At 37.5% G+C, this 22,544-nt stretch overlaps 1 protein-coding gene across 1 annotated transcript in view; it reads right to left on the bottom strand.

Moving 5' to 3' along the window:
* The window catches only part of LOC127631314 (TBC1 domain family member 22B-like), a 54,281-nt gene that overhangs the window by 23,885 nt on the left and 7,852 nt on the right, over positions 1 to 22,544 (bottom strand). The window contains exons 2-7 of the mRNA XM_052109403.1: positions 21,821 to 22,176; positions 21,170 to 21,337; positions 15,524 to 15,594; positions 11,576 to 11,704; positions 6,514 to 6,579; positions 5,274 to 5,388 (exon numbers count right to left, since the gene is read on the bottom strand). Of these exons, the coding sequence (XP_051965363.1) occupies positions 5,274 to 5,388; positions 6,514 to 6,579; positions 11,576 to 11,704; positions 15,524 to 15,594; positions 21,170 to 21,337; positions 21,821 to 22,176 (905 nt within the window). The remainder of the gene's footprint in view (positions 1 to 5,273; positions 5,389 to 6,513; positions 6,580 to 11,575; positions 11,705 to 15,523; positions 15,595 to 21,169; positions 21,338 to 21,820; positions 22,177 to 22,544) is intronic.

Raw genomic sequence — 22,544 nt, forward strand, 5'->3', positions numbered from 1 at the left:
TTTTGACCACAAATGAAGCGTGGCATGCCCTGGTGGTCATGGGCCAGGCTGTATGTCACTGGCCACCGCACTTGAGAGACTCCTGATCCATTTAGCGCTCCACATTTCAACATCACTCCAAAGCTTTGCGCACACACACACACACACACACACACACACACACACACACACACACACACACACACACACACACACACACACACACACACACACACACACACACACACACACACACACACAAACACAAACACAGAATGCTGCTGTATAAAGCAGCTTTGGAGAATGAAGGGGAAATCCTGTTTGTGCCACAAAGAGAGGATTTGCCACCCTGTTCTCCAACCTGTAGGGAAAAAGGGGTCATTGTGCAGTGTCTGAGAGAGAAGTCCATTTCTACTAGATGACCTGAGAGAACATTCAATAAGTGACTTGTGGAACAAGGTCATACCTCTCTGTCCCTCATTGTCTTCCTATATGATCTGTAAAACCCTAATGGATGAGCCATATTTAAAGTCATATTTAAAATATCCATACAATTGTAAGCACAAATCTATTGACGCCTATATTATTGCAACAAAAGTGACCTTTTCCTTATTCATTCACACACATTTTAACCTAAAATCTTGAAAAAGAAGTCCATGGGCATGTTATGCATTAACTTATATATATATATAATATAAATATAGCAGAAAAGATTAAGTAATTTCAACACTGACTACGTTAGTTTAAGCATGAACTTAAATATATTAGGTAAATTCAAGATTTGTTTTTAATTCAAACATGTAAAATGAATGCTTTAGCTTTTAAGTAAATATTATGTACAACCCCAATTCCGAAAAAGCTGGGACAGTATGAAAATGCTAATAAAAACTAAAAGCAGTGATTTGTAAATTATACCCTTTGCAATATTGATAGCGCTACAACTACACATTATATGATGTTTTATCTTGTGAATTCAATTATGATTTTTTTTTTATAAAATGTACAGTAATTTCAGATCAGATGATTGCGAAAACTCCAAAAACGCTGGGTCAGTCGAGTGTTTACCACTGTGAAAGATCACCATTTCTTCTAATATCACTTATTAAGCATTTTGGCAGTGAGGAAACACGATTGTTAAGTTTAGAAAGTGGAATGTTCTCCCATTCATCCATTATACAGTTCTTCAACTGCACAATTGCATGGGGTATTTGTTGCCGAATGGTGTGCTACATAATGCGCCACACGTTCTCAATTGGAAACCAGTCAGGACTCCAGGCAGGCCAATCTAACACCCACACTCTCTGCTTACACAGCCAAGCTCTTGAAATCTGGACAGTCAGTGGTTTGAAGTTGTCCTGCTGGAAAATGCAGGGACGTCCCTGAAAAAGATGGTGCTGGCAGTATATGTTGCCCCAAAATTTTTGCATTAATGGTGCCCTCACAGATGTGCGAGTTACCCATGCCATGGGCACTGACACTGGCGCATGCAGACACTGGCTTTTGGACCTGACGCTAATAACAGCTTGGATGGTCCTTTTCCTCTTTGGCCTGGATAACACAATGGCTTTGTTTTTCAAAACCTATTTGAAACGTGGACTCAGACCAAAAAATTCAGTTCCACTGTTCTACTTTCCATCTATGATGCGACTGAGACCAGAGAAGTCAGCAGCTTCCATTTTTTAAAACAATGACATCTGAGGGATCAGAGATCACGAGCATTAAGAAATGGTTTTCGTCTTGCCCTTTACGCACAGAGATTTGACCAGATTCCTTGAATCTTTTAACTATATTGTGCACTGTAGAGGGTGAAATCCAGAACCCTTCCATTTGTCTTTGGGGAACATGGTTCTCAAAGTGCTGGATTATTTGCTGAAGCATCTGTTGGCAAATTGACAAGTCTCAAATGATGCTTGCTCTTGAAGGACTAGGCTGTTTTTGGAGGCTCCCTATATACTATGAGACGATTCCCTAACCTGTTTAACATCTCCCGTTTCATATCACCTTGTTAGTTCAACTCATCAAATGGTTATTAGTCTTAAATTGCCCGTCTCAAATTTTTGGAGCATGTTGCAATCAACTGATTTGAAATTACTGTACATTTTCAAAAAACTATGAAATTCACATGGAAAAAATTAATATAATGTGTAGTTGTAGTGCTTTCGATATAACAATAGGTGACTATAATGTACAAACTATCATGGCTTATTAATCAAATACAACACTAAACTACAATAAACTCCAGACTATCCTTCTAGCCAGACTGTCCACATAATCCTAAAACTGCACTGTAACGGCACAAATAATAGCCCATAAATCTAGGAAGGCAAAAAATAAAAAGGTGAGAATATCACACACCCTCTTCAGTCATAAAAATGAATGTGTGTGTGTGTGTGGGAGACAGATAGGGCATTGATGCTTTACAGAAGAGATTTCCCTGCTGTCCTCTTTGCCTGTCAGGGTAAATGTGATGATTTACCCTTTGAGAATTTTCTCTCTCTCTCACCATCTTTACTTCCAATCCTTCGGTGCATCAATACCAACACTTTAAACCGAAGGGCGCCATGACTCTCCTTCCTGCCGGCTACTCTTTAAAACACTACTCGCTGATATTGAGCTTTGTGTGAAGCGTTAATACTCTCTCTTCCGCTCTCTCTCTCTCTGAGGACGGCCTTTGCAGAAAGCTAAAAAGCTTGCAGAGGAGTCCTAGAAAGCTACTGAGCCATGCCGTTTAAGAGAAACAGCAAACGGAGTAAAAGTTGCAGAAACTGGCAAAAATGTCAGCTTTGAGAACAATCCTATTCCAGAATGTATATTACCTTGCTACACAGTATGCAAAAAGCAGTACATCGAATGAGTAGGATGTCCATATCCTCAGTATTCATGATAAATAGTCTAAACAGAATTGTAAAACACATTTCATCATTAATTGTAGCTAATAGGCCAAGTTTACGTCAATAACCTGAAAAGTATATTTTTATTCAATGTTAAATTTCACCAATCCCAGTTTACTGTAATATGCACTGGCAGAAATGACAAAACTCACCTTCAAACAATATAGCTACGAAACCATAAAGGTCCTTGAATATGAATCAATTCTTACAATCTCTCAATACTTATTTTGATTTTCATATTAATTTGGGTCAATTTCAGTAATAACGTCCATTTTGCTTACATACTAAAGCAATTGAATGATTCCCGATAAAAATTTCGATATCACAACAAAACGCTAACTAATTTGAGCAACACTGTTTCAAGTTCTCATGTAATTATTCAAGACAATTCAGTAATAAGAACAAAGAAACGAATTTGAAAGCAACAGAACAAATAAAAACAATAGAACAAAGATTCAAATTAATAACAGTGCTTTGAAGTTTTAAATGTTCAAGTAAACATTCAGAAATTGAAAATAGTAATGAAATGTTTGACCAACTGTTTACGTTGACTTTAGACAAAGTCGGTGTTTACATTTTCATGGGTTTTGAAGTGTATTTTATCATGAGTGCAAAACCGTTTTATCAACAAGCGCAAACGCAGTCATTCAAACAGCGCACAGATGCCGAAATGAGAAAATAGTCATCTTCAAGATTCTTGTCATTTATGTAGTTTCTCTCTCTACTCTCTTTTCCTTTTGGCTTGTTAATGAAATCAGCCAGTGGTTGCCTTGCAATCGACTGGTTGATCGTGATCGTCATGAGTAAAAGATCGTTCTTGCGATTTTGAGAACCGATACTGGGATCTTTAAAATGAATTTTGCAATTTATCTGAAAATCTTTTTTTAACCAGCCCAAGAGTCATGTAAATCATTTTGAGGCTGGTGATGTTACATTGATCTGTGCTCAGGTGCTTTACAGTTTCGCAATTGTCGTCAGTAAGCCGATTTGGGAATGTAACTATGCTACACACCTACAAAACATACTTTCAACATCAACAGTCGAAATATTGTTCACGAAAATAGTACATGCTATGGAAGTACTGGAATTCGGATGCAGCCCAGGTTAAGCCATTATCACATTAAACCCAGCGCATATTCTACAGCAGGGTGAAACTCGCAGTAGGGGAGATCACATTGCAGGCATGCACTTCTCTCTTTTATCTCCCGTTGACAGCATGTATGGATCATGAGTTCAGTTCAGATGCATTGATTGGCGGGTCGAGCCCCCACTGTGTGCTTGGCGCCCTCCACAAGCCTCTATAAACACTTAAATCCCACCGATCAATGCGGCTCATTCAACCTGCTGCATTGAATCGCTCACTCACTCTCACAGTGAATCGTAAACACATATTCTCACTGGCAAACAAATTAGAGGCAGACAGGCCCACAGAATGAGACGAAAGCTTCAATGTGAAAAATCTGCTTTTCAGTAAATGAGCTTAGCGAAGAACAGAGGGATTGGGAGAAGAAAGAGAGAACTGAAGGTAAGGTAAACAGCAAGCGAGGGAGAGACAGACAGAGAAGAGAAAGAGAAATCGATTGGTGATCCAGATAATCTGTGGGTATGTCCCGATGTTTGGACTGGTGACATTGCAGCAGCAGCGGCAGCACGGCAGAGAGATCGATGAGCCTCCTTTTGTTCTTCTGTAATCCTTAACTATCCATAAGTAATTAACCTTCAGATGAGAGGACAGGAAATAAATAAGGAAGGGAGGGAAAGACTGCTGGGAGGTGGGAGAATAGCAATGAGGACGAGAGCTGGAGAGTCTATTTGCCTCTCTGGTTGTTTGTCTCCTCCTCTCTCTTTGTCTGTCCATCTCCAAATTCCTTCTCTCACAGTTTGTCTTTCTCCTTTTCCCATCTAGCTCCTTTTCTATCTGCACTGCATGTCTGTATGTCTGCCTCTCCATCTGAGTCCCACGTGTTTTTTTACTTCGTCTCCCTCTCCATCTGTCTCTCTTTGTCTGTGTGTCTTTTCCTCTCCCTGTCTGTCACTCTCTCACCTTTGTCGGTTTCTCCCTTCTCTCCTTCCCCTAGTCTGTCTCCCTAACTCAGTTTTTGTAGCTTCTTTCAAATATAATCAATACTCTCTGTATTTTTGTGTCTGCATTTTTAGAATACATATTAATTTCACCTGATAGCATATTGTCAAGTTTGTTTACATCTATATAACCATTTTCCACCTCTGTCTGTCAGTTACAGGCCTGACTACTTGTCAAGTCATAGACATCAACACACTATTAGCTGAACAAACAGAACTTGTGTGCCCAAAGAAAAATCAAAACGATGAGAAATTTGTGTCAATTGGACTGATTGATACCAATGGAGCCAATGAAACACTGGCAGAATTTGTTTTCCTTACCTACGAATTCTGAGAGGAAGACCACAAAAAAGGGTGTGACTAGGTCATTAATGCCCTGCACGTATCCACTAGCGGGGTGACGGATAGCCCAGATGAACAGAATCCTCTCAAAGACCTGAAAAACAAGACAATCCCTCTGAATGTCTGCAAAATGATTTATTTTCCAATAGAACTGTAATTGTTGTTAATTCCTTTCAAGAATTACTGTTGTTGAATTCAGACTCTTGGCAAACCAACAGGTCCACTCATTCTGATGCGTGCATCTTCACACGCAGCTGCATTTCAAGTGTGTTTCTTCACTTTTATGGGCTACAAGTGCTCTGCAGAGACTTCTATGTGTTAAAAACACCACAGCACCCTCTGCTGGTAAGCATGCAATAACAAAAAGCTCTTTATATGTGCGTGTGTATATTTATATATATATACATACATACACATACACACACAACACACACACACACACACACACACACACACACAAACACACAAACATGCATATAATTATTAAATCATATTTCACTCGCATGAATATGAAGCAAGTTTTTAAGGACTATAGAAATATTTTACATTGAAATTATTTTCATGAGGATTGAAAAAAATGACATTACCTCCCAATTCAAATTACTGTAATGTGGGAAAAAATTATGATATATTATTTACATTATATAGTATTTATACACCATAGAAATATTTGCTGCACTGCCATTATTTTATGTTGAAACAATTATAAATGGTTGCATTATAGTATTTTATACTGTGGAAAAAATACCAGTATTACAATAAGTACTGTACATCAATAATGATAATCTAATGAGAAAATGGGAATTCTAAAAACTTAAGTAAATGTTAAAAGGAAACATTTTGATAATTTAACTTTGGGGGGAAATTAGCGTAATTGTCATGAAAATAATGTCACAATCTTAATAGCCCTAGGCTATTCTATGTTCTTTATGCTAAATCATTTTCCCCCTTGTGATTTTGGGGTGAAATATGACCTAGACATGTTAAGAGATTCAACCTCTAGCTTTGTAAACAAATTAAGTGCTTGGTGTGTGTGTGCATGTGTGTGTGCGTCGTGCGTGCATGCGTGCGTGACGTGAGTGAGTTAGAGATAGAGAGGGAGGGAGAGAGAGAGAGAGAGAGAGATCAGTCCTTTTGTATGATGCTGGTGGGTATCTGACACAGGTGCAGTGTGATGCAAGACTCAGGTGTTGACGAAAAGGAAGATATCATCACCCACCTCCTGCACCAGTGGCTGCTGGAACAAAGGAATCAAAGGGTTTGTCCTCGGGATATCGATGTGAATCTGCCCAAAAACACACACAAAAACACAACTGAACTCAAATACACACCCACACAAACACAATCCAGTTACCGACACGGTGTGTCAGAAACACAGGTGATCTGGGTGAAAAATAAGAGATTAAATCAATATGTCCCGCAGCACTAAATTGAGTTACATGTGCCTTTTCCCTTCCAGTAAATGGAGGAAAACCATCAGGGCCCAAACTGCACATGTATCGATCTGGTTTCGTAACAAGCTATACATGAAACCGGCAGGAATTCTCTTTGAAAATGAACAATGCTGCATCCACACAGGAGGCAACCCTTCCCTTTCATCTGGTTTACTCTTATTTTCTTTTGTCCTCGCTCCCTTGAACGTACACTGCAAGGTTTTCTTATTCTATATTTTTGTCTTGTTTTACAGTAAAAAATATCTAGACATCATTCAAACAAGATAGAATTACTTGAGAAGCAAAATAACATATGCTATGATATTAAGAGTTGTTTTTTTAGAGAAATCGATAAACATTTGGTGAGATCTATGCTTCAAACTAGAAAATGTATTTGCCTATGGGGTAAGAAGAGAAACACTGCAAAAAATGATTTTCAAGACAAGTATTTTTGTATTGTTTTCCAGTAAAAATATAAAAACATTCTTAAACGTGATTTATGTACTTGACAATAAACTGGCATAAGATTATAAGTCTTGTTTTGAGAGAAATGTAACTGAATTTAGTGAGATTTATGCTTAAAACAAGAAAAAACTGTTTGCTAATGCGGTAAGAAAAATAAAATTCACAAAATGTTGTCAGATTTCTCTTAGAACAAGCAAATAAATCACGTTTTAAGAAAGTTAAGATCATTTTACAGGAAAAAAAGACAATATATTTGAAAATTATTGAAAATATATTTTTTGCAGTGAACTTAATTTAAAGAGAAAATTCACTGTTTTTATTTTCTTAATACATGTCAAACAGATTTTTCTTGTTTAAAGTAGGACAGTCAATCGATTCAAATTTTTAATCGAATTAATTACATGATGTCCCGATCGCATTTAATCACATATACAAATATTTGCTGAGAAAGCCCCTCAAATAACAATAATTCAATACATAATGATGAAATAATTATACATAGTTATCTTTAAATATTTAGAATTATATATATATATATATATATATATATATATATATATATATATATATATATATATATATATATATATATATATATATATATATATATTCAGATAATTAAAATGCATTACATTCTTGTAGCAGAAGAGTTAATCATTAATAAGACAATACAAAAAGTGGCTTTAGAATACAATGTATTGTTTACTACCATATTATTGATCATAAGTCAATCATTGACATACAGTTCACAGCAATCCATTTCACAAGTGAATTTATCAATCAGTTTGAGATTTATTATGAGGGCTTGTTTAAGAACCTGTCAATTTACACCTGCGTCAGACATGCTTGTGTAGCATATCGGGTGCGTTGCGTCATAAACATGAAATGTTTAGGTCACTGTGTCAAGTTAAATATAGCTTAATACTTAGAACGCATATTGAGATCCCTTAGTTCGAATTTGCACTCCATCAAGTGTTTAGAACGCAAGAACGTAACAAATGTTTGTTTTGTGCTGTCTGGTTGTTTTCTTCACTGTATAAACTGCGCATTGCCACACAGCTGAAATTTCAATTACTGCCCTCTGGAGAAAACAGGTGGTACTACAAGCTTGCATTTCTCTGGAATATTCCTTATTAAAATCCGGGGACATTGCGATTAATTGCGTACATTTGTTTCATGCGTTATTTTTATTAAAATCAATCGCACTGAATTAACGTATTAAATCGACAGCCTTAGTTTAAAGTTATAAGCTCACTTTATATTAGTTAGATTTCTCTAAAAACAAGACTTAATATCTGATGTCATTTTGCTGCTCTATTAAATGTATCTTGATTTAAAGGGATAATGACCCAAAAATGTAAATTGTGTAATAATTGACACCCTCATATTGTTCCAAATGCAACTTTCTTTCTTATGTGGAACACAAAAGGGAATGTTTTATAGCTTAGTCTGTCTTATCAATACAATGGCAGGGGATGGTGCCTCACTTAAAATTTTAAAAAAGGACCCAAACGTATCTATGCGCCTTATGCAAAAATCTAAATATTCGTTAATCATGCAATTTCAAGCTTTTTCGCATAGTTCTCGGACGTCAAGATTTTGGCTGAAACGTGACTTAAATTTCACTTTGTTTCTCACCAAAACCTATCTTATGCCTTAAGAAGATTTGGAATATGACACACGAGTCAAATTGGCTACTTTTAGGATACTTTTGGGTCCTTTAAGCTTTAACGTGAGTTTCTATCAACTGTCTATGTGTTGAAATGATGGGCCGCAATGTTTGTTAAAACATCTCCTTTTGTATACTGCATAAAGAAACTTATACGGTTTGGAAAGATATGAGGGTGAGTAAATGATGACAATGTTCATTTAGGGCTAAACTATTACTTTAGAACAAGAAAATAAATGTCAATGGGTTAAGAAAAAAAACAAAAAACAATTCAATTCAGAGGGAAGTTTTCCTAACCTTTTCGGAATAAATAGTGTTTTCTTGTTTTACGCATGACCCTAACTTTTTTGAGTTCTCAACAAGAAAGCAAGACTTAATATCTATCCTTCAAGTAAAGTGTTTTCAGATAAAACAAGACAAAAATACGGAGTAAGACAATGATATTTGCAGTAATCTGGTTGCCTTTATCATCTTTCCTCTATTTCTAATTGTATCATATCCTCACAGAAATGGCTCTGCAGTAATGCAGGTCACTTGACGGCCACCGAAATGTAGTTCACTTGTATTCACTGCCGATCTGTGCCTTCTCAGATGTGACCAAACTAAAAGGTCATTTGGAGTTTTCCCGCAGACAGCTAGGGGCCAGTCCAATGGCTCTGTACAACCATATAAATCCTTATAAAGGTCTGTGTCCATTTTGTATTTCAGTAGACGAAATAAGGGGCTGGGAGCCAGCGAGCCTTGAGGAACATGACGAGAGGAGAGGATGTAAGGAATAGCAATTGACTACCAGCCCTGCACCATTAACCTGAGTTTTACAGCCCATATGAATATTGATTCCATCCCCCCCATTAATAACACGCAGTCCAAAATCTGGGTGTATTACTAAAGCATTCAGGTGTTACCTTAACTGCAGAAATGGGTGCTTGGGTTTTTCCAAATGAGTGTGGTGTGGTGCAGCCAGTGGTGAAAGAGTTGGGCTTTTGTTGCTTCATAGTTCATAGGTTCAAAATAAGGCTGCACGATTTGGCGAAAAGTAACAAAAGCACATTGCAATTATATTGACAAATACTGCAATTGTGATTAGAGCTGTGATATCATAAACATTAAACATCTTGTATAACTGTTTCTTAAAATATAATGTGGTACATACATAGGCATTAGACTGAAAATAACTCCTTTAAAACTCCAAACTACTGAGCAAAACCCATTCATAAAACACTCTACAGTAACTCAAACCTAACATATGCTCAGTGCTCCATGTACGTTCATGTTGACCTTAAAGATAATCAGTCATGATTAATAATTGACTATGTTGTTCCATTACAGATTCAGGTCACGGCAAACTTCCTTTATTATCCTGAACCAAAACAACACCTAAGCCTATTCTTTGAATATGTAATTGCGTAAATTAGTTCACACTCAAATACTAAATTGCATTACCAGTCAATGCAATCATTACCAGTCATGCATTAATGTAATTTTTCACCTGTTCCACTGAGTCTAAATATAGCTCATCCTTACAGCTGTTTATGCAGAACATTTTTCCTCTAGGATCAAAATTGTGTATATAGCTATCTACCTGCAAGTCAGAAAGATATCCAGTATTTGGCTGTGGGCTGTTGAGGATTAGAAATGGTTTCATTTAAAGAAGGTGATAAGATCAAACTGTAGCCAGACTTTTGACTATAGGCATAAAGTCTGGTCCACTTTGCAGTGTATTGTGGCAAAGAATCGCACAATTAGAAAGGAAGTGGCTGCCTAACTAACACGTAAAATGACCAATAACAGTTGTAGAGAAGTTAAGGGTAAATCTGCAATTGATGATACCACAATTATACACTGGTGTGCAACAAAGCAATAGATCATTCAAAAAATATATATGCAGCAGTCTTTGCAATAGCAAAAGAAAATAGTAGAAAGCGTGTGCACACTGGCCAGAATTTGCATTCATCAAAAAGTAATGAGTACTGATTATAACATGGATATAACTGTTAAATAAAGGCAGAAATAAATATCTTTCAAACATCTGATTCCATGAACTGTGCTAATTTTGTCAAAACTGGCGACTAGTTCTTCCTCATGAACAGTACATTTGCATGCACTTAAAAGTTCAATTCCAGTCAAACTAAAACAATAATTAGTCTATTTAAAATTTAAACGAAGAACTTATCATTAGCTCTTTTTATATTCAATTAAGAATCCACAATCGATCCCAGGGTTTGCTGAGTGACTCCAGCCAGGTTTCCTAAGAAACCAAATTGGCCCGTTGCTAGGGAGGTGAGTCACATGGGGTAAACTCCTCGTAGTCGCTATAATGTGGTTCGTTCCTTTTTGCAGTGTATTTTTAAGTTGAGCATAACAGAAAATAAGGAAAACAAGTTGTTATTTGTTTTTAAATATTGGATTTCTTGATGAATATGAAAGCAATTTTTTAATTTTTCCGACATTGGATTTAAAATTTTATATGAAAAGCAACAATGACTACACAAAATACCCACTGTAGCTTGATTAGAACTGTGCATATGAACGTACTGATTGTAGCAGTCTGGTGCCCAGCAAATAAGACTTTGTTTCCAAGCAGACTGATACAGAAATGTAGGCCATTTTTGTGTGCAATATTCGTCATACTGTCCTTGCTCCATGGGCGGTGAGTTGGCGCACCATCTGAGAAGGAAACTACTCTACTAGGAAAATGCAAAGCTGAGTGTTACCTGTCTGTATGTGTCCCTGTGGTTCTCATCTGTTCTGGAGTGGTAATACTGCTCAATGAAGCCAAAATACTCCTCCCTCTTTCTCTGGAGAACCAGATCCCGTCGTTCCTTATTAGCTGGAAGATAGCCCTGAGAAAAAGTACCGGAAAATAGGAAATCAGAAGGAAAATTAATTCAACATAATTAATTAATTTAACATAAGAAGTCTCAAAAGTGTGTCATTTTGCCCTATAAGCAAAACATTACCAATAAAAAAAGCAAACTAGAGATAAAAAAAAACAGTAATAAGTAAATATTGTCCAATTAATGCAAGAAAATGTACCGTGCTGTAGTTTCGATCTGTTTTGGCAGTGTATTTCATATATCCTCACTAATTTCATGCTATTTGCTTGTTTTTGTGCTGCTCATATAATGCACATTTAAAAAAGCATATAATAGGAGACAATCAAACTACAATTACTGTCCTTAGAAGATGTTTTCCATTCATGTTTGTAGCACCAACAATGTGTGGCGAGTTAAACGCTAAAATGTAATACTTAGGTTTAGGAGTTCCTTAAAAAAATTAGCAAAAGTAATAGTGCTGCTTGCCTTTGCAACTAAGGAACAGACAAAAATACAGAACATGAAGAAATCGCGAGTCTGGAACATTACACTTCCAATCATGTACTGAACTAACACGCAGGCAGGAAGTTACTGTGCAAGTACATAGAAAATAACATCAGACAAGACAGCAAGTTCAGGGTATTTGTTAAGCAGACGTGAAGGCGTGAATGCTGTCACAGAGATTTGTCATTATACTCCATTAGGTTTCTGAAAACTGTGTTTTTAAAATGTCTTCCCCTCTTATTCTTTCTAAACTCAATATAATGAGCATGCACACGGAGCTGCAAACTGCTTGAAATACATTAATAATAATGTACATTATGAATCCGCCTCTCCATTCCGTTCACGCCTGTTGCTTTAGGCGAGTAATAAGTGCAAGATCTTGCAGTCCATCCGCTCTTCTCCCCATAATCAGCTTTTCAAACTTTTCTAAGAGCACTGAATATTCCACACTGAAAAAAAAAAAAAAAAGTGTGATTCTGAGAAGGTCATGGAAGGTACGCATTCTGTAAATCCTGGATCGTAATTTGGAAATGTACAAACAGACTGCATGACAAGTGCAATCCGATTTGCAAACAAATGACTCATTTGAGCTGCTATCTTTATGATAAATCGGTCAAAACGGCTCACAAAAGAGTCTCAAGCCCATCTGTCTAAAGACGGCGTCTCGCTAGCGGATTTGTTTTCTCCGATTTTTAGTCTTTAGTCTTAAGCTTCATTTAAATACATAAATGCATTAAATCGCCTCACAGACATAGTCGGGGAAGTTAAAGAAATTAACATTTTACTCTAAATAAAGGCAGGTGCACGCTGTACAATTTTGGCCACAATTCCACCGTCTGAGACAAATTTCGGGAATCATAAAGGATTTCTCTCATCACATGGCAAAATCGGCAATCTCAGCCGATTAATAGCCTTTGCAATGATCTTCAGCCTCCAACGAAGTTTGAGCAGTGTCTGAAATTTAGCATCGCAGCCGTATAGTGTGACTGCTATTACGATGGCCAGATGAGATATTCCGCTCCTCTCTCGCACCCTAATTCAATTGGAAAGAAACCTGCTCCGCATCTGCACCATAGCAACATTTGTGCCATGTTATCACTCTACTCAAGCACTTTCAATGTTTTGTCTTCTTTTCATTTTATATACACATTTTTTTTTATAAATAAAAAAGCAGAAAATACTTGGAGAAAAGTGTAACACGTCAGCAATATGAAAGCATTATTCTCTGATTTAAATAAATACAGAGCTTAGGCTACAAAATGAAAATAAATAAATGGTCTGCAATTATATAGCACCTATTTAAGCCTTAACGGTATTCAAAGCGCTTTACACTGTGTCTCATTCACCCATTCACACACACACACACACATTCATACACCATTGGCAGCAGAGCTGCTATGTAAGGCGCTAGCCTGCCATCGGGAGCAACTTGGGATTCAGTGTCTTGCCCAAGGACACTTCGGCATGTGGAGTCGTGTGGGCCGGGATTCGAACCACCAACCCTGCGATTAGTGGCCGACCTGCTCTACCAACTGAGCCACAGCCGCCCCCATAAATGATTGCATAATTAATTTAAAATTAAAGATTCACTCCAAATTTCAGAAAGACTGAACAATTTATAATGGTAAGTATTTATGGGACGTTTTAATCCAAATCAGCAAATACAGTTGGATACAATGATAGAAATATATTTTATGTTCGTGCATTATAGGGTATTTGCAAGCGTGATGTATTATCAGCCTTTATGAATTTTCGCAATTTTGCGTGGCCGATAGGTTACTAATCTAAAAGCGGAGAAAGATGTACTATACCCCACCTTTTTTGTTTTCTCCAATGTGAACGGAGAAGTTTGTAATTTTTCAGGCCACAAGTCTTTTTATTTCCATAATGAATATTTGCTTGTGGAAGCTCATTATTACTGTAGGCTGCCTCCCGCCCTCACATTCATTCTCAACATCTGTCATTTTCTGTATTTGTGATCGGGCTGTCTTATTATAGGCCTATTTGACAAAATCCATATTTCTTGTAAATGTTAGCCTATGCTCATGATGGAGTGGTTTTGGAGCAATGAAAATGCTGATGTCCCGACTTCTAGAGAGAGAAAAAAATGCTCCTATGTAGTTTCACTTCTATTCCGCAACACTCCCTTAACATGAGTCACGTTCACTGATCGGGACGATTGGGACCACGGTCAGCTAAGATGTGCATTGTGCAGTCTGACATGACGTCGCACAGTGTGCCATGGCGATATCAATGCGTTCATATCGTACAGTCTGACAAGCAACAATCGTAAAGGACCTGTGTAAATCGTACAGTGTGCACCCGCCTAAAACAAGAAATGTTACTGTGTTATGTTGTCAAAATAGTGTGAGACTTAAATCAGAGTAATTACTAACTGATAGTTAATATGACAACACAGAGTTAAAGATACACACTTGGAACAGAGTTTTGATATAATTTGCTCTTAAAAAAAATTAAAATATATTAGCAAATAGAATTGTTTTAGGATCAATTATTGGTGCTTCCTCAAAAGAACTAACATAATCATTTATTGGATCATGATGGAACCGTAATCTTTAAGTGGAATCAGAACCACAACTAGAATTGTTAAATTCCTTGTGAATCAAAATCCAACAGCTGGTGACATAACATGAACATGATACATGCCTACAACTCCAAGCCCCAAAATCCCAAAATCCTAAACCTTATACATATGGAATTATTCCATTTAATCCCCCAGCAAACATAGCATGAAGCAGTAAAAGCTTTGAGGAGTGGGCTGGGGTGAAGATTTGCTTGTACAGCTTAGCCTGAAGGTGTGTGTTATTGCCTGTGTAAGCATGCGGCAGAAATGCAAATGAGGCTTGTAAAGCGTTCTCCGAACATCCACACAGATACTGCCATCACCGCAGCCCGCTATGACCCTTCTATGATGACGGTCACATTTCTGCTGATGTCAAGTGCTTGCCAAGGGCAATAATGCAAAACAAATCAATAATGCACATTAAACTGAGAGCACCCCGGAAGTTTTATGTTTATGATAAGCATAAAAAAAAAAAAATATTGCACATTCTATGGAGAACTAAATCGGAACGTAATAGAGTTAGTGATGCTTGCTTACTATAAATACAAATTTTTTTTTTTTTTTTTTTTAGATGATTTGCTTCATGGTTACTGATTACAACAGCTGCCATGATGTACTGAATTTGAACAGTTTTGTTGCATTTCGACTTAAAGAGTAATTTTAAGATGACATTTAAAATCCCAACCCAACATGGCGATTTATCTTCTAGTTAAAATGAAAATCAGAGAAAAAAAAAAATACCCCTTTTAGCCACTTACCGATAAAAGTCTCCATGTGATTGGGCGAACTTCACGTGGGATTCCTGACCAGCTATGCTTCCGTAACTCCTCTGTATGAATTTTAAAAAGCACACACACATTAGTGGAGCATTGTTAATGTACACAACATATATAATCAATCAGGGCTAAATCCTTAATTACCTCTAAAATTCATACATCAAATGCTCATCTGTATAATGTGATCATGCCAAACGTACATTAAATAAACAGTCATCATCCGTCACAGGACTGGTGAAAATGTAATTTATAGTTCTATCATCAAAGTCAATAAACAATTATTTTTTAATTAGCAAATGCAATCTCACTTTTCACAACTATGCTACCTTTATTTACTGTAACTGCAAAAAGATAGTTACGCCATAACTGCATATTGATTTAAAAATGTATGGCTGTATAATTTATGTATGTACGATATTGGCATAATGTTTGGAGAGCATATTTAGTAGGGCTGCACGATTTGGGGAAAAAAGTCATATTGCGATTATTGAGGTTAATATTGCGATTGCGATATAATAAACAAATGGTATCATGAGTCAACTTGCTTGGTTATCAAGGAAAAAGCACAAATAGATTTCTGATAATGCTAAAATGTGTATTTTTCAACTCAAACATACAAACTAGCAACAACAACAACTATAAATGCAGTGTTAAAATTAAATATCTTTGCATTACTGCAAACTTGTTATTTTCTCAATATTACACCTAAATAAAATAGAACAATAAATAAGAACATACGAATTTTCACGAAAATAAGATTGTACAAACAAAGAGGGACATTTAAGCAGGATGTAACATGTAATTTGTATAAACTTTTTTGAAAAGTAAACTAGATATAAAAGTGTGGTTACCTCAATCAAACCACTAAAACTGTTGTTGTTGTTGTTGTGTGTGTATATATATATATATATATATATACACACACACACACACACACACTTTATTGTTGTTGTAATTTTAGTGTTATTTTTAACATAAGATTGATCTTATGATGATGCCATCATTGATGCAACAGACAGCGGGGGTGAGGAAATAAAGACATATCGCCAAGCTGTGATCAGTGTTTGTGTTATTTTTTCTGGCTACCAGTTCAGTGTCGGTCTGCTCGGCATGCATCCTCACCTGATTTCCACGCTGAACACCGGAAACTCACATAACATGACCACACGTGCCACTTCCTAAACGGAGACTGACTAGTCATCTTTATATTAGCGGTGTAGAAAATCGACAAACAGCTCTCAGAGAGAATGGGCTGTCACGTCCACACATGCACTTATTTATTTAATAAAATAGCAGCATTTGCCGTCATATAATCGCACAGGCTGACATCGCGATTGCGATATGACTAATCGTGCAGCACTAATATATAGACATGAAAAGATTTTGCAGCCATGGCCTAACAGTACTCATAAGTTCGAGTCTGGCACATTTGATTTGTGTCAAAACATTTCCTATTGCCTCTACAGTATGCCAATCAATATAAGTGGCAAAAGACCAAATATAAAATAAAATATAAAAAAATACATAAAGAAGCTGGCCAATAATTAAAACACTTTAAATTCTTTGGAAAAGTATAACCAGACTGTATTCAAGTAAAATGTCATATAAAATAAATATGTTGAAAATATTTATATTTTAATAGATTCTTTATTTATTTATTTTTAGAAAAAGCTTGCTGCTGCGATTGGTAGATGGTTGTGAGTGGTTTATATGCAGTTTCAGGAGTGTTTGGTGTGGTTGCTACAGCATTGCCAAGTGGTTGCTAGGGTGTTCTGGATTACTAGCCAAATGAAAAGAGCCCACCTCCAAGGCTCTATGATATTTAGGTCCCAATATGTGGCTTGGGTCCCTCTTATAATGTAATTCAAATGTTTCCAACTGTTTTACCGGCTACCAGGTGAGAATTGTATTATTATCAGTTGGGAGAATGAAACCATATTTTTTTTTTTTTTTCAGCCTATATCACCAGGGACGGATTACCGACCGGGCCAATGGGGCCAGTGCCCAGGGGCTCTTGACTACCAGGGGGACCTTGACTGCCGGGAGGGCCCTGAGCGTTAAGGTTGCGCATTCTAGTTTGGTGACCCCCCATCAACAACATTTGGGCATGAATAACGAACACCATACCACCACCCCCCTAATAATGTAAGTCATAATCTGTCCCTGTATATCACATCAATCATTTTGCATGTGGTTTATGGTAAAATCAATACAGTTCGACGTTTGATTTAAAGGACAACGGATTCCTTCTACAAATGTTTGCTACCGTGTTGGGTCACCCCAGAATGTCTTAAATTAAATCTGGCTCCTGAAGCAAAGCCAAGTGAGAATCACTGCTTTAAAAGACTTTTTGAGGATTTTGCCTTAACGCACTCCTACCGAGCCCCTCTGGGTCATCATACTAAATGAGCATAAAACCAGTTTTCACAATGTCCATGAAAACTTAAGAAAACTTAAAAACTCCTAAAATACTAATGGTGTTGGACACCTGCCAACCGCTATACGATGGCAGAATGATGAAAGATCGCAGAAGACATTATAAACCCAGAATTCTGAGCAATGAATCCCCTCCAACTTTATCACAGGCACATTTTTCATAAGGCACTGTGAAAAAAGTGCATAAGCATTATTTCCCTTCAATGACTGATGGGTCTCATTTCTCTAGTGATTTCTGCCTGTCGCTCAGAAAGCTCAGAGCAGAGGCTCAAACTTAGTTATAAAGTGTGGAAGAGTGAATTTCTTAAATAAGATCATTATAATATAAGCAACATAAACAAGCAAACTTGTTTTTGTTCTGGGAGCTTGCAGGTATGCTCAAAGAGAAGACCGTTGGAGAACACGGAGAGAACAGAAGGGCCTCTCAGCGTGAACTCAGGAAGACTAGGATAACATCATGGACAGGATTCATCCATCCTGCCATCTAAAACTGTCTTACCTTGCAGAGAGATTTAGCAAGAGTCGGAAATACAGGCGAGGTGCAAACACATGCAAAGTGTTTGTGGCTTTCTGCTCTAAGATAGTCCAAACACTAATGGGCTTTAAAGAGTTATTCACCCAAAAACGTCCCTGGTTTAAACCTCAGTAGCAGAAATTACATTAGAGTTGGTAAAATCGATCCACTTCTGTGACTAAGTTCATAATCTCAGTTGTAATTAATCGATTGGGAACTTGAAACTCCCGATTTTTCTAACCACATGTACTTTGAACATGCAGAATGTGCATGCGCCTAGAAGTATTTGCACTAATTAGTGTGACCACAAGGTGGCAACCCTCACAATTGAGCCTTTGTTGTCACAAGAAGCTAAAAATCAAGAGCTGCTAAACATCAGGAAACGACATACAAACAACAACAGTGGATGTTGCATGTCAAGAGCATGTATGTGAGGAGGTAAGGAGATACCTGCATTTGAAAAACACAAGTCTGAAGAAATATAAAGTAGAGACTAAAACCGGTTCAAGGAACAAAAACTGAAAACGGACCAAATGTTTTGCCGAATGTAACCGAAAAGTGATTTTCAATTGTTTCAGAGTGAAAACTGTATCTTTAGATGCTGGTAACAGGTAATAAAAGGCCAAAGGGTTTATCACAGTAACATTTTTGGAACTACACCACTTCATGTTGCCTGAAAAATTAAACATGTGCTTAGATCCTAAAGGGAACAGCTGCATCCCACAGTTCTTTGCCTAATTGCCCATTGTGGACCTTTTAAACAACTATGTATCTAACGTTATTAGAGGTAAAAAGCATACAGTATTTCTCAGTTGTTTCCAAGTCTTCACTGAATTATTGTAGAATAAATTTGGGCTTGTTTTTCCAGACCAGGTTGCTTGTTTCTCTTGTGAGATCTGACAGTACTGCAATTGGTATTTAATCCACCCTTTAGTGCGGAGTACTGTCACTTAAAAAAAGCATGTTATTAACCATTCTTTTATTTTGTTCTACCCAATAACCATTTGTAAATGAGGCTCCGGAACTTCCTAACCGGAACAAAAAAATACAGTTTGTTCAGAACGAACCAAAAATCAAAAACATTTAGCTTTTAGTCTCTGAAATAAAGACATCTTTATAGGTCTAAACTCCTTAAGAAAAATAATACAGTATCTCTTAGCAGTCATAGTGTGCATGCGCTACCCGCTTTGAATACTGCCTTGGTTATTTTTATCTTGATTTTGTTTTACTGTATTTTACTTCTTGCATTAAAATATTATATAGAATCTTCCTGGAAACAATAGTTTTTTGGTTAAAATGATGGTTCCTCTGATTAAATAAATCCTTTTAAGCGATTTCAAAGCGAACACATATACACTCACCTAAAGGATTATTAGGAACACCATAGTAATACTGTGTTTGACCCCCTTTCACCTTCAGAACTGCCTTAATTCTACGTGGCATTGATTCAACAAGGTGCTGAAAGCATTCTTTAGAAATGTTGGCCCATATTGATAGGATAGCATCTTGCAGTTGATGGAGATTTGTGGGATGCACATCCAGGGCACGAAGCTCCCGTTCCACCACATCCCAAAGATGCTCTATTGGGTTGAGATCTGGTGACTGTGGGGGCCATTTTAGTACAGTGAACTCATTGTCATGTTCAAGTAACCAATTTGAAATGATTCGGGCTTTGTGACTTGGTGCATTATCCTGCTGGAAGTAGCCATCAGAGGATGGGTACATGGTGGCCATAAAGGGATGGACATGGTCAGAAACAATGCTCAGGTAGGCTGTGGCATTTAAACGATGCCCAATTGGCACTAAGGGGCCTAAAGTGTGCCAAGAAAACATCCCCCACACCATTACACCACCACCACCAGCCTGAACAGTGGTAACAGGGCATGATGGATCCATGTTCTCATTCTGTTTACGCCAAATTCTGACTCTACCATCTGAATGTCTCAACAGAAATCGAGACTCATCAGACCAGGCAACATTTTTCCAGTCTTCAACTGTCCAATTTTGGTGAGCTCTTGCAAATTGTAGCCTCTTTTTCCTATTTGTAGTGGAGATGAGTGGTACCCGGTGGGGTCTTCTGCTGTTGTAGCCCATCCGCCTCAAGGTTGTGCGTGTTGTGGCTTCACAAATGCTTTGCTGCATACCTCGGTTGTAACGAGTGGTTATTTCAGGCAAAGTTGCTCTTCTATCAGCTTGAATCAGTCGGCCCATTCTCCTCTGACCTCTAGCATCAACAAGGCATTTTCGCCCACAGGACTGCCGCATACTGGATGTTTTTCCCTTTTCACACCATTCTTTGTAAACCCTAGAAATAGTTGTGCGTGAAAATCCCAGTAACTGAGCAGATTGTGAAATATTCAGACTGGCCCATCTGGCACCAACAACCATGCCACGCTCAAAATTGCTTAAATCACCTTTCTTTCCCATTCTGACATTCAGTTTGGAGTTCAGGAGATTGTCTTGACCAGGACCACACCCCTAAATGCATTGAAGCAACTGCCATGTGATTGGTTGATTAGATAATTGCATAATGAGAAACTGAACAGGTGTTCCTAATAATCCTTTAGGTGAGTGTATATCAAGATTTTTATTGAATATCGTCAAAAGGCTGAAATTATCAAGATGTCTTTTTTCAGCTATATCATCCAGCCCTACAACAAACTTTGTTTATAACTCACCTAAGTCTGTGTTGGGGCTGGCGAGCAGTTGCTTGAATTTGTCCAATCGCGTCTTCTCTCTCACCGTCATGGGCGGAGCTCCAGATGCGTTCTGGTCTGAAATGCGAGCAACCAATGGAATGACAGGCCGTACTGGAAGTGACTGCTGTTTCTGCAGGATATTGCGTGCTGGACAGAAATGGTGAGATGGCTGAACATTACATTACATTACATTACATTAAAGCATTACATTTTAGTTGCCCACTGTTACATGTTAAAAATTATACTTTGCAGTTTAGACGATTACAACGAATTTACTATCCTCAAGCTTGCTTTCATTAAAATTCACCTAGGAAGTATTAATAAAATGTTACCATTTCAAACGTGTAATAATGTATTCTGATATGTCCCACTCGAGTTGCAGAATATTACTTAGTCACCATTCATTTTACTTCCATCTATACAATGAAAGTAACATTTTGCCTAACATCTCCTTTTGTGTTTTAAGGAAGAATGTAATATGGGTTTGGAACAAAATGGGGTAAGTGAATGATGCCAGAATAATTTTTTTGTGTGCACTAATACTATAAAACACATAATGAGTTCAGGTGTAATTTGAACAATTTCTTACAATAGTTAAGCTTTTAAGTAGTAAAGAAGCTACCACCCTACCTGCATTAACATTCAGCTGGGCGTCACTACAGGACTTCACTACCCTGCCATTGGCTGGACCGCTCTCCACTGCCAGTTCATCTTGATCGAGTTGTGTGCCGATTGGCTCCTGCCTGTCTAGTGGGCGTGGCTGTGGCTCTGTGTCCTCTGGGGCTTTGAAGAGTTTAAGGCGAGGCGTTTGAGGTGTGGGCCGTGATTGAACAGGTGAGGACAAGGGCTGTTTGAGACCAAACATACCGTCATCCTCTTCATCATCAATGTCCCATGCGTCATTGGTGCTCCGTGCAAATTCGTGGAATGTTGATGGCTTTTTTGATTTGGTGTTTACAGTGCTGGCCTTAGGGGTGTCTTTGAATCTGAAAAATGTTATAAAACAAATGTATATTTTTAAAAAGCTGCTACAATGCACAGATCAGTGGTTCTAAAATAATTTTCATCAGGATGCATTTCAACAGGATGGATTTCAGGTGACCCAAGACAACACACCATGATTGCTTATCATACAAAATTAAACTAAAAATGACCTTAAAATCAAACTGAAAAAATAAATACTGTAAATATATGTACACATTTTACCATATAGGTCCAACCATATGTAAATCTAACATTTAACATCGATTTCATCTTCTCTTGAATTTCAATGGTTTCACACTCTTGGCAGCCATAGGGTTGGGAACCCAGATGCGGTTCTTGTTTAGAACCTAAACAGTTTCAGTTCCGTTAA

Source organism: Xyrauchen texanus, chromosome 37, assembly GCF_025860055.1.
Source record: "Xyrauchen texanus isolate HMW12.3.18 chromosome 37, RBS_HiC_50CHRs, whole genome shotgun sequence".
Taxonomy (NCBI): Eukaryota; Metazoa; Chordata; class Actinopteri; order Cypriniformes; family Catostomidae; genus Xyrauchen; species Xyrauchen texanus.